Genomic DNA, 12,138 nt, shown 5'->3' with positions numbered 1-12,138 from the left:
GGCTGTCCAGCACTTCAAAAAAAAAACAGGAAAAAAAAAAAAAAAAAAAACAAAAAAAAAAAAAAAAAACCAGGAAAAAAAATATATGTGATTGCTGAATGTTATGGTTTTGAAAACTACTTTTTCTTGTAGAGAAGTCTCCATAACATTAAAAAGAAGTAAACTGAAAAAACCATTCTAGAGGTAGTAAACTGACTAAAATTTTAGGTTTTGTTTCTTTACATTGTCAGTGAAAAAGAAAAAGTTATAGGGGGAGGAGAAGTGTTCTAAAGATTTTATTCTGATTCTTATCACTCTTTCTTTTAGTTACTGTTAATAAATTTTTCTTTATACCCTTTTAAAGTTTTAAACCTGCTCTACCTTTCTCCTAATCCTATCTCACAACAAGAAATAAGCACATGCATAATTAACCAACACCAAAGCCACCACGCTCTTTAACACATTAACCGAGAAATCTCAAAATCAGTAAAATCTCAAATCAACAAACCAAAACCACTGCTATGATGAATCTCCTTGAAGCTCTGCCTGCCTGATTTGTGCTCACCACAGCAGTCAGATTTGTGTCTAATTCTGGTTTTAGAGGGTTTTGCATTATTTTTAAACCGTGGAGGAGAGGTTGGTGAGCTCTGACACTGAGCTGATCCTTCTGATGTGCAGAGAGGAGCTCAGGGAAAAAAGGGTGAGCCAAGAATTTCATCTCTGGGATAGCTGGCACGGAGGAAAACAATCTTTAGGCATTGTTAGCAAAATAATAATGCTTTTTTTTTTTTTTTTTTTTGCCTTATAGTTGAAAGCATTTCTGTTTTAAAGCATTTCCCAGCTTGGTAATATTATAGAAGTGTTATATTTCAATTAATAGAAACACAAAATTGGGTTGGGAGGGACCTTAAAGCTCATCTCATCTCACCCCTGCCCTGCAGTGACCCCTTCCACAATCCCAGGTTGCTCCAAGCCCTGTCCTTGAACACTTCTGTGGGTGATGAATTCATTTTTTTGCAAGAATATATAATTTTTTTTTTGCATTAAACATGGTGTGTTCACTTCCTAGAATAATATGGGTACATTTCCTCTCATCATTATACAAAATCATCACATTCATTTTAGCCCCAAGGCACAGAACAATGTTCAGCACTTTATTAACTGGACACAATGGAATTTTGGTGATTTTTTTTTACTGGACACAATGGAATTTTGGTGATTTTTTACCCCACTAAAGCTGGAGTCAACCCAAAACCCTGAATAAAACCAGCCCTGAAAAGAGGGGATGCTTGGATCCAGGTCCAGAGTGCCTCTAAGGCAGACAGGTTTCTTTAAACTCGCTCCTTACTTTGGTAAGTCTGGCCAGACTCTGCATTTTCTTGGGAATAATCCACTTTTTGGATGTGAAATTCCCTTTTCCACATGGGAAAAGAGGAGAGAAAGGGGAGAATTCAGGGACAAAGGCTCAGCTTAGTTAAACTCCCCTGTTTTGGTTTAAAACCACACTGACCCCCAACCTTCCATGGTGGGATGGGGAGTTGGGGAATTGGGGAAAAACAACCTCATGGGTTGGGATAAGAGTGGTTTAATGACTGAAATTGGAAAATAAAGAAAGAAAAAGGATAAACAATGAATAATAATAATAGGATAAAGGATAAAGGATAAAGGATAAAGGATAAAGGATAAATGATAAATAATAAATAATAAATAATAATAAAAGGAGAGGAATTAAAAAAAAAAAAAACTCCCAAAAACAATGGGAGTGGATGACAGCAAGTGACAGAAGAGTGGAGTAATTAAAAGGAAAAAACTTGATTAAAACACAAAAAAAAAACCCATAAAATCATAGAATGGTTTTGTTTGGAAGGGACCTTAAAGATCTCCTGATTTCACCCCTGCCACGCTCAGGGATATCCACTATATCCATTAACCCATTCCAGCAGTGTTTACTTGGAAAATGGTCCTGGTTTTCCACAAGAATTCCAGCTGGAAGGAGGAGAAAATTAAAAGGAAAATTCAAATTTTCAGTATTACAAAGGAAGGTAAATGTTCCTTGGCCTCTGCTTTACCCAATTCTGCCTCTCCAAACCTGAAGGGCATCTAAGGATTCCTGAAAAAATCCAAAAAAATTAAATGAAAATTCAAAATTTCAAAGGAAGGTAAATGTTTCTTCGTTTCTGCTTTACCCAATTCTGTCTCTCCAAGCCTGAAAGAAAGCCTGCAAAAATCCCCCAAAAAATTAAAGGGAAAATTCAGAATTTCAAAGGAAGATGAAAGTTCCTTGGCCTCTGCTTTACCCAATTCTGCCTCTCCAAGCCTGAAAGGCATCTAGGAATGCCTGCAAAAATCCCCCAAAAAATTAAAAGGAAAATTCAAATTTTCAATATTTCAAAGGAAGGTAAAAGTTCCTTGACCTCTGCTTTACCCAATTCTGCCTCTCTGAGCCTGAAAGCATCTAAGGATGCCTGCAAAAATAAATTAAAAAAAAATTAAAGGAAAATTCAAAACACCAAGGGAAATTTCAAAGGAAATTTCGTTCCTTTTGCTGCACTGCTCTCATCCTTGTGAATCGCAGCCTGAGCCACGGCTCCCACAGAAGCAGGGGCTGCCAGGGCACTTTGCTGCTGTCATTTGCACATCCCCAGTGCTGACACCTGGCTGCAGGCCAGGGCTGAGTGTTGCACAGGCTCTCTCAGTCTATAAAACTGCATTTCCCTGCCATTAAGAGGGGAAGCACTTTCGTGTTGCCTCGCTGGGAAAGTCTCGGAAGAGCCAACGTTGGCCCTGCCCTCCCTGTGTAATATTCCATGTCAAAAAATATTCCATGTCAAAAAATATTCTATGTCAAAAAACCCTCCTGACCTCACTCAGGCAGTGTTTGGAAGGGATAATCTAAAAATAAAATAAAAAAAAAGGCAAAAAGCCCCCAAATCCTGTGGTTTAGCCAAGTTGGCTGCGTGTCCTGTTTATTGCAGCATCCCAAACACCCACCCTGCAAGCTGAGAAGGAAAGATGTTCATTTTTCTTTTCTCTTTATTGATCCTTGTGAAAAATCTCTGGGGACACGAGGAGGGGAAGAAGGCAGTGGTTCCACCTTGTGCGAGCTCTGTGCCAAGCTTTTCCTTCAACAGCTGGAAGTTTGAGTGATTTTCATAAAGATTTGTGGCCAAAGTGCTTTGGCAGAGCCAAAGCAGCTTCCAAACACCTTCCTGCTGCTCTTTTTCATCCTGGAAAAGGGAGCTGTGGGCTTGTGGCCACCTCACGGGGCTGGCAGCAGAGTGGTTGTCACAGGGTCACCTCCTGGCCCTGGGCAGGGCACCTCATTTCTCTGTCATTCCATTTTCCAGCTGGAAAAAGGGTTAATAACAGCGCTGCCTTTCCCAGGGGTCAGCTGAGGATATTTTGCCTGCTCCAGCAAGGTGTTTAGAGGGGAACTTCAAAGCACAGCTAATAAACACCAAAATACAGGTCGCCCTCACAAAGGGCTGCCTGTGCTTGGAGAGTGGCTTGGGAGAAATATTTATGCTTGTTACGTTTTCCTGACACACTTCTTCACTTCTCTCCTGCAGAGCTTTGGTGCCAGACAGGTTCTGTGCAGCCAGGGGAGGAGAAATAATGAATAGATTTTCTGGCTGGGGACAGGGAGGGTGAAGAGGCACTTTTGGAGCTGCATCTCGAGGTGACAATTGCCTGGCCTTGCTTCTGAGCGTTTCCCACTCCAAATGAAAATGTAGCCACAAAAGCAGCGGAGTTCTCCAGAGGAAGAACCTGTTGGTGCTGCTCTCTCTCCCTCACATTGGCACAAATGGAATTTCCACAAATTCAAGGGATGAGACAGATCTTGGCCGTGCCCCTGCACTCCTGGGAATCCCAGGCTGTGGAAAAGGCTCCATGCAGGAGGCTGGAACACCCCCAAATTCAGCTGGATGCTCTGGGGTAGCACGGGAAGGGGTGGGGAGGTCCAAGTTTTGCTCAGTGGATGCAGGGTAGGAAGATATCTTGGAAATCAAGAGGAATTTTGGACATCAGGAGGAATTTTGTCCCAGACAGGGCTGTTAAACATTCAGATGGGCTGCCCAGGGAGGCTTGGAGTGCCCATGCCTGGAGATGTCCAGCAGATGTGGCACTCGGTGCTCTGGGCTGGGGACAAGGAGGGCACTGGGCACAGCTGGGACTCCATGGGATCCTGCATTTCCAGCCTCAGGGATTTTGGAATTCTGTGAGACAGGCAGAGATCCTCCCACCAGCCTGGCACTGCAGGGCCCAGGAGGGGTGGAAGGGGAAGGGGAGGGCACAGGGGGTCAAACCTGGCCTTCGTGCTCTCCTTTAAAAGCAGGAGGTGTCTGAGGAGAATCCGGAATCAGGAATGAAAGCCAGCGTGGGGCTGCAGTTGGAAGGATGTGGCTTTTGGCTCTGCCAGCCCTGGGTTGAGCTGGCTGGAGCTTAAAATAATCCCCATGGATGAGGTGTTTTACACATCTTGTGTGACTCCACGTGTTGGCGTTCACATCCAGGGTCAGGAGCCCAAGGCTTGAGGAACTTCCAGCTTTTCTCTGCTGACAAATGCAGCATTTGCTCCCGACCAACCAGAATGTCAGATAAAAGTCCTTTTCATCTGTCTTTGCTTCTCCCCTCCTTTTTTATTCCTTTTTTTTTTTTAAGCTCTAATGGGTCTCTTTAATGATGAAACCACTGCTATATAATATGTCTTTTTATATTTTAATTCCTCCCCCTCCCCTTGGGATAATTTACAGCACAGTGTGGAATCTGAGACAGTTCAAGCTGTGCCAAAGGGCCTGGCAACGGGAAGAAATGCCGAGCCACTGAGATTTGGAACCATAAGACGAGTTATAAAATTTAATTTTAGAAATGCAGCTACTGGGAACTGCTTTTAAATGCACATTTTCCTTTTAGTGCATAAAATGGGCCTGTGTCTTGATTGAGCCGTCAGGGTGGCTTGAAAGAGTTCTCTGTAGAGGAAGGGGCCTACAGGGCTCTGCAGAGAACTTTTTGCTGCTTATTCAGTGATATTCAACATTGGGAGCGGGATTTTTAGGAATGTTATTGATTAAAAGTTAAGGGGGGAGTGTGGAATAAGAAATAGTGGATTAAAACAAAAATAAAATAATGCCTACTTTTTATATAATCACAGAATGGTTTGGGTTGGAAAAGACCTTAAAGAACATCTCATTTCATCCCTGCCATGGCAGGGACACCTCCCACTGCCCCAGGCTGCTCCCAGCCCCAGTGTCCAGCCTTGCCTTGGACACTGCCAGGGATCCAGGGGCAGCCCCAGCTGCTCTGGGAATTCCATCCCAGCCCCTGCCCACCCTGCCCGGGAGCAATGCCCAATTCCCAATATCTCATCTAACCCTGCCTTCCTTTACCTTAAGGCCATTCCCTCTTTTCTTGGCACAAGTTTCCCTGTTTCTTCAAGGGAACAAGTAGAAAAATGAAGATGTTTGAGATGTGGGCTGCATTCCTGGCAGGACAGCAGTGTCCAGTGGAATGAAGGACAAAAGATAAGGCACAAAGATCCGTGAGGCAGCTGGTGTCCTGAGACAAATCCAATGTGCAGAAATCATGGAATCATAGAATAGAATCATGGAATGTCCTGAGCTGAAGGGACCCACAGGGATCACCCAGTGCCACCCCTGCCCTGCCCAGACCCCCAGCAACCCCACCCTGGGCATCCCTGGCAGCGCTGTCCAAAGGTTCCTGGAGCTCTGGCAGCCTCGGGGCTGGGACCTTGGAAAAGGCTGGCACAGCTGGCATTGTTCACCTGCACAGGAGAAGCTTTGGGTTGAGCTCAGTGTGGCCTTGCAGGGCCTGGAGGAGCCCCAGGAAACCTGGAGAGAGACAATTTCCAGGGCATGGAGGGACAGGACCCAGGGAATGGCTCCCACTGCCAGAGGGCAGGGCTGGATGGGAGATAATTGGGAATTGTTCCCTGGCAGGGTGGGCAGGGGCTGGGATGGAATTCCCAGAGCAGCTGGGGCTGCCCCTGGATCCCTGGCAGTGCCCAAGGCCAGGCTGGACACTGGGGCTGGGAGCAGCCTGGGACAGTGCAAAGTAGAAATGTGCCACCTCAGTCCTTCCAGCTGAATCTGGACATGTCCTGATGCTGTCCTGGCTCTCTGGGACCTTCCCTGTCCTCTCCCTGCCCTGGAGCTTCATGTGGAATGTGCTCCAAGGGCTGCTCTGGGAAGTGCTGGCCCCTGTAATTCCCACGTGGCTGTGCCCAAGTCCCCTGTGCCCTCGAAATTCAGCATTTCCTCTCTTGGAGCTGAGTGTCTGATGCGTTCCTGGAGCTCCCAGTGGCAGCAAGAGAAACCTCATCATCCCAATTTCAATTCTGCCGGTGTTTATTTCCCATTCCTGTCCATAAAACCATTGTAAAAGAATCCAAAACCAGGATTTGATTTGGGTTGTTATTTTATAGCCCCATAGCACTTGTCTGCTTGTGATGCCTGGTGACAATCTGGGATGGAATTTTTGAGGAGTTTTCCCAGTGCAGGTTTAGCACAGGGGCCGTTTCCTCTTTTTAGAAACCACGGGAAGCGTAGAAAGGCCCTGAAATTTTTGGTGGCTCTGATTCCTCAGCCTAGGACACATCTCAGGCTGCCCCACGATAAGGCTGCAATGCTTTAGAGGTGATTTCAATTTCATTTCAGACAGTCCAAGATTAGGACCTTCACCAGCAGATTAGGGGTTGCAAAAACAAGGAAAAAAAAAAAAATAAACCAAAACCAACTGACCTCATGTACCAAGTGAGCTTTTCTGATCTTTTTCCCCCCCCCTCCCACACTAGGACATCGGCAGAAAATAGATGAGCAGACAAAGCCCGGCAGCTTGTCCTTTTCTGAGCGCCTGAGCGAGTTGGAGCAGTTGCGTCGCACGGCCATGAGGGTCAGCCCACACCACCCAGCCCCCACACCCAACCCTCGAGCCTCCTTGAACCACAGCACAGCTTTTAACCCTCAGCCTCAGAGTCAGATTCAGGGTAAGTACCCAAAATCCTCCCCCAACTCACCCACCTCCATCCCTGCAGCCTACGGGGGCTCACAGCCCTGCTGGGCTTCCATCTCTTTGGGGCTCTCCTTGGAGATCTTTGGATCTTTGACACATGAGAGTCTGTAAGGAGTGAAATAGGAGCTTCTTCATGGATGTTTGGATTTTGGGAAGTCTGGCAGGTTTTAAGGAGTCCGTTCTAGTCCTCCACCCCGCGGCCTATGGGGGCTGACAGCCCTGCTCTGTTTCCACTTCTTCTTGGCTTTCCTTGGAGATCTTTGACACGTGAGAGCCTTTAAGGAGTGAAAAGAGGGGCTTCTCAATGGATGTTTGGATTTTGGGAAGCCTGGATGTTTGAATTTGGGAATTTGGGAATGTTTTAAGAGGTCCATTCTAATCCTCCCCTCGCTCGCCCACCTCCACACCATGGCCTGCACAGGCTCATGGCCCCACTGTGCTTCCATATTTTAGCGGCTGTCCTTGGAGATCTTTGGATCTTTGACACATGAGAGTCTGTAAGGAGTGAAAAGAGAGGCTTCACAATGGATGTTTGGATTTTGGGAAGCCTGGCAGATTTTTAGGAGTCCGTTCTAGTCCTCCACCCCGCGGCCTATGGGGGCTGACAGCCCTGCTCTGTTTCCACTTCCTCTTGGCTTTCCTTGGAGATCATTGACATGTGAGACCCTTTGAGGGGTGAAAAGAGGAGTTTCCCAATGGATGTCTGGATTTTGGGAAGCCTGGATGTTTGAATTTGGGAATTTGGGAATGTTTTAAGAGGTCCATTCTAATCCTCCCCTCGCTTGCCCACCTCCACGCCGCGGCCTACACGGGCTCATGGCCCCACTCTGGGGCTTCATGGCCCCATCTCTTAGTGGCTGTCCTTGGAGATCTTTGGATCTTTGACACATGAGAGTCTTTAAGGAGTGAAAAGAGGGGCTTCTCAATGGATGTTTGGATTTTGGGAAGCCTGGATGTTTGAATTTGGGAATTTGGGAATGTTTTAAGAGGTCCATTCTAATCCTCCCCTCACTCGCCCACCTCCACGCCATGGCCTGCACAGGCTCATGGCCCCACTGTGCTTCAATATTTTAGCGGCTGTCCTTGGAGATCTTTGGATCTTTGACACATGAGAGTCTGTAAGGAGTGAAAAGAGAGGCTTCACAATGGATGTTTGGATTTTGGGAAGCCTGGCAGATTTTAAGGAGTCCGTTCTAGTCCTCCACCCTGCGGCCTATGGGGGCTGACAGCCCTGCTCTGTTTCCACTTTCTCTTGGCTTTCCTTGGAGATCTTTGACATGTGAGACCCTTTGAGGAGTGAAAAGAGGAGTTTCCCAATGGATGTTTGGATTTTGGGAAGCCTGGCAAGTTTTAAGGGGCCCATCCTGTGTCTTCCCAGCGTCAGCACAGCTTATGGGTTTTGTTTGCCTCAACCTGCAGAACACTGTTTGTCTTGCAAAGCCAGGCCTTGTTCCAGGTGTATTTCCCAATGGACATTTTTCCATGAGTGTGCTGGAGAGAGAAGGAAATGGTGTCAAAACCTTGCTTTGACCTTTCCCAGGATGGCAGCAGCAAAGAGAGCTTTGCAAAGTGCTTCAATCCTTCAAGATTACTTCTGAGTGCTGAGGCTTTCCTAGCATAGGCTGCTTTGGAGGTGTTTCTATGGCTGGTGGTTCTCCAAGGGGTTTTGTTGGAATGAAAACCTGCAAAGGGCTCACTCAGCAGTCTGATTTCCTCCCAGGCTCAGATTAAATGGAGTCATCCAGCTTGGAATTGTATCTGGCATCCCCTGGAGCTGAGTCTGTCCCTGCTAAAATTCCTGCTGAAATCTGGCCAGTGGGTCAGGTCACCGAGCACTATCAAAATGCAGATTCATGGGGAGATGGACCCCAAAAAAGTGGGATAGTGCTGGTTTTAGTAGGTGCTGTTCCTAACAGAGTTTTTCCTCTCTTCTTCCAGCCAGAAGGAAATAGGCTTAGTCAAGGTCCTCTGCTGGGATTTGCAGAGGAATATTTACAGGGAATCGGGAGAAGTTCTTCTTTTGGGATTTATTTCTGAGAGCAGGGTGCTCTTTCCTGCAGGCAGGAAAGGTTATCACTCACCTCAGGCAACTCTTGGAACTTTTCTTTATTCCCAGGGCTTGGGAGATATGTGGCTTAGTGGAATTATTGCAAATCTGCTGGGTTTGGGGTATTTTTTGAGAATCATAGAATCAGGGAATGGCTTGGGTTGTAAAGGACCTTAAAAATCATTTAGTTCCAACCAAACCATGGGCAGGGACACCTTCCACTCTCCCAGGTTGCTCCAAACCCAGTCCAAGCTGGCCTTGGATGCTTCCAGGGATGGGGCAGCTCCAAAATTCTGTGGGCAACCTGTGCCTTCCCCACAGGGAAGATTTTCTCCCCAGAACCCCAATCTAACCATACTAAACCTTAATGATTTTAATACTGAAAATCAACAAGTGATCATGTGCCCTACAAAGCAAAAAGAAACTGGAAGCACAACCCAGCTCCTTCCCCTGGCTGGAGCAATTCCGGGTCAGCTCAGGTGAACCCCTCACATTCCCCCTCACTTCTGTCCCAGATTTGCAGAGCAAACCACGCTGGGTTTCTCCCGCTCATGGCTCCGTTCCTATTAAAAAAAACCCCAAATTTTATTGTGGCTGCTCAGCAGAGAAGACGTGGGTGGTGGTATCAGTGGCAGCCTCGCATACTTCAGCTTCTTGGGAACACTTTCTGCCTGGCAGAGTATCAGGTTTAACTCCCAGGATCCTTTTTCCCAGCTTCCCTGTGGAACTCCCGATGGGTTTTTCATGCAGGGCCTGGATGCAGCTGCTCCCCCTGGGAATAGTTGTAGGAGGTGGCTGGGCTTTGCTGTGTCAAACAGAATTTACTGTGTTTCACCTGTGGATGTAGCTCAGCCATGGATGTTTCCTCATGGATATTCTCCTCTTCTCCTGCTCCCACTTTCCCTCCCAAACGTGTGTCATCCATGGAGGATCGAATTGTTGAGGCTTGCAGTGCATATCAGGAAAATAAACCCCAAATTGAAGCCTCTCTCATTTGTCTGTTGCCATCACCTTTTAACGTTTAGGGCTCATCTTTTCAGGGTCACATTTTCACAGCGGGAAAAAAGGGATGGGGTAGGAAAAAGCTCCAGGACCATCATCTTTCCCTTGGTGACCAAAGTGTCGTTGGATTAGCGTTTACCTCCTGTGTGAGCTGGGATATTTCATTTCTTTCTATTATCATTTTTGGTTATTCAGTTTCAGAGCAGAGGCCTCCAAAACAAGGGAGGCACAGCTGGCATTGTTCACCTGCACAGGAGAAGCTTTGGGCTGAGCTCAGTGTGGCCTTGCAGGGCCTGGAGGAGCCCCAGGAAACCTGGAGAGGACAATTTCCAGGGGATGCAGGGACAGGACACAGGGAATGGCTCCCAGTGCCAGAGGGCAGGGCTGGATGGGAGATTGGGAATTGGGAATTGTTCCCTGGCAGGGTGAGCAGGGGCTGGGATGGAATTCCCAGAGCAGCTGGGGCTGCCCCTGGATCCCTGGCAGTGCCCAAGGCCAGGCTGGACACTGGGGCTGGAGCAGCCTGGCACAGTGGGAGGTGTCCCTGCCATGGCAGGGCTGGAACAAAATGATCTTTAAGATCCCTTCCAACCCAACCCAGTCGGGGATTCCGTGATTCCATGAAAACCAAAACAATTCTCAACATCCCATTTCACACCTTCCTGCCCATTTTGCATCCTGGAGCATTTCTGGTGAAACTTGCTCACCAAAGAGAGCACAAAGTGCTTTTTATAGGACCAAACCCCCATCCATTGCTGAATTCCAAGCAGTATCCTGAAATTTTGCTGTAACTCCCACCAGTAGGAACCAGAAGTTGCTCCTCCACTCATCCAAACACACTTATCTTAAAAAAAAAAAAAAAAATCTCTAAAATAGACATCTCAGAGCAGTTCTTGGATTGCAAGGGGCAGGTTGCCATGCCACTAAACCACTGTTTATTTGCTGAGGTTTTCAGCTAGAAAAAGATTGAGGGTAATTTTAAGTTCCTATTTTAGCGAGTCTTGAACGGGAGAATAAAACCTTTTGTTCAGATACAAATAAAATAAATAGAATAAAGAATAATAGAATATATAAAGAAAGAATAATATGAAGAATATAAAAATAAAAAGAATAAAACCTTTCGGGTCATGGATACAAATCCACATTAAGAGCTGAATTCAGAGCCCATAAATTGCTTTAATCGAGTTTTTATGCTTCTTTCATATCACAAGGAGGGAGCCACGTCCACCTGTTCCCTTGGAAGTTTTAACCATGGCCAATTCCCAGACCAAAGGGGAACAGGAGGGGAGGAAAAGCTTCCACCACATGGTTTAGGTTGAGAGATTATTTTGTGCCAGAAACGAGTGTTAAATGTCAAAGAATTTGACCTCCATGCACAGAAAAAGGAGATCCTGACCTCAACTCACCCCTTCCTTTGTGCAGAGGGGAAAATAAAAAACAGGCAGAGCCATGTGAGCTGTGTGGAAGGGTTTAGAGCCTTGAAAAGCATTTTCATTTTCATTTTTATTTTTTATCTTTATTTTTTTTTTTTTTACTTATATAATTTATATTATACATTATTTATAGTGACTATATAATATATAATGTATGAATTAAGGTTGAGTTTCTCCCAACACCAGCCTGGGCCAGACACTAAATCCACAATTCTTAATTTTACAGTGGTTCAAGTTAACCAGAGTGGGAAATTCCAAAAATAAAAAAGAACATGAGTTTCCTTTACACAGATTTTTTGTGGGACCAGCAGAAATATTTGAAGCTAATAATCTGAAGTATGTGAAGCTAATAATTTGCATATATAAATGGGGTTAGGAATATCATTCAAAAATGTGCAATTAAATAACTTTTTTTTTTTAATTAGCTCAATAAATGTTCACAGAATTACAGAACCAAAAAATGGTTTGGGTTGGGAAAGATCCTTAAAACCAACCAGGGACACCTCCACTGGTCCAGGTTGCTCCAAGCTCCATCCAACCTGGCCTTGAATATTCTCCACTCTTTTCCATCTGTTTGGATGTTTTCACTTGGGGATTTATTAATTATTTATTGAAAAATAAATTAAATCAAGGTGTTTTCTCTAGAGA

The 12,138-nt window shown here is 45.7% G+C and overlaps 1 protein-coding gene and 1 long non-coding RNA gene across 4 annotated transcripts in view; one reads left to right on the top strand and one right to left on the bottom strand.

The window, feature by feature from the left end:
* The window catches only part of RUNX1 (RUNX family transcription factor 1), a 176,855-nt gene that overhangs the window by 127,438 nt on the left and 37,279 nt on the right, over window positions 1-12,138 (top strand). For 2 of the 3 annotated variants that reach the window (XM_068179486.1, XM_068179487.1), the window contains one exon: window positions 6,791-6,982. The exons of the other annotated variant lie outside the window; for it this stretch is intronic. In XM_068179486.1, the coding sequence (XP_068035587.1) occupies window positions 6,791-6,982 (192 nt within the window). The remainder of the gene's footprint in view (window positions 1-6,790; window positions 6,983-12,138) is intronic. 3 annotated transcript variants of the gene reach the window in all.
* Window positions 1-12,138, bottom strand: part of LOC137468128 (uncharacterized) — a 292,269-nt gene that overhangs the window by 272,633 nt on the left and 7,498 nt on the right. The gene's annotated exons all lie outside the window — the stretch shown is intronic.

The sequence above is a fragment of the Anomalospiza imberbis genome, chromosome 2, assembly GCF_031753505.1.
Source record: "Anomalospiza imberbis isolate Cuckoo-Finch-1a 21T00152 chromosome 2, ASM3175350v1, whole genome shotgun sequence".
In the NCBI taxonomy this organism is placed as follows: domain Eukaryota; kingdom Metazoa; phylum Chordata; class Aves; order Passeriformes; family Viduidae; genus Anomalospiza; species Anomalospiza imberbis.
Note: the sequence above shows the minus strand (reverse complement) of the source record. Positions and strands in the feature narration are given on the sequence as shown.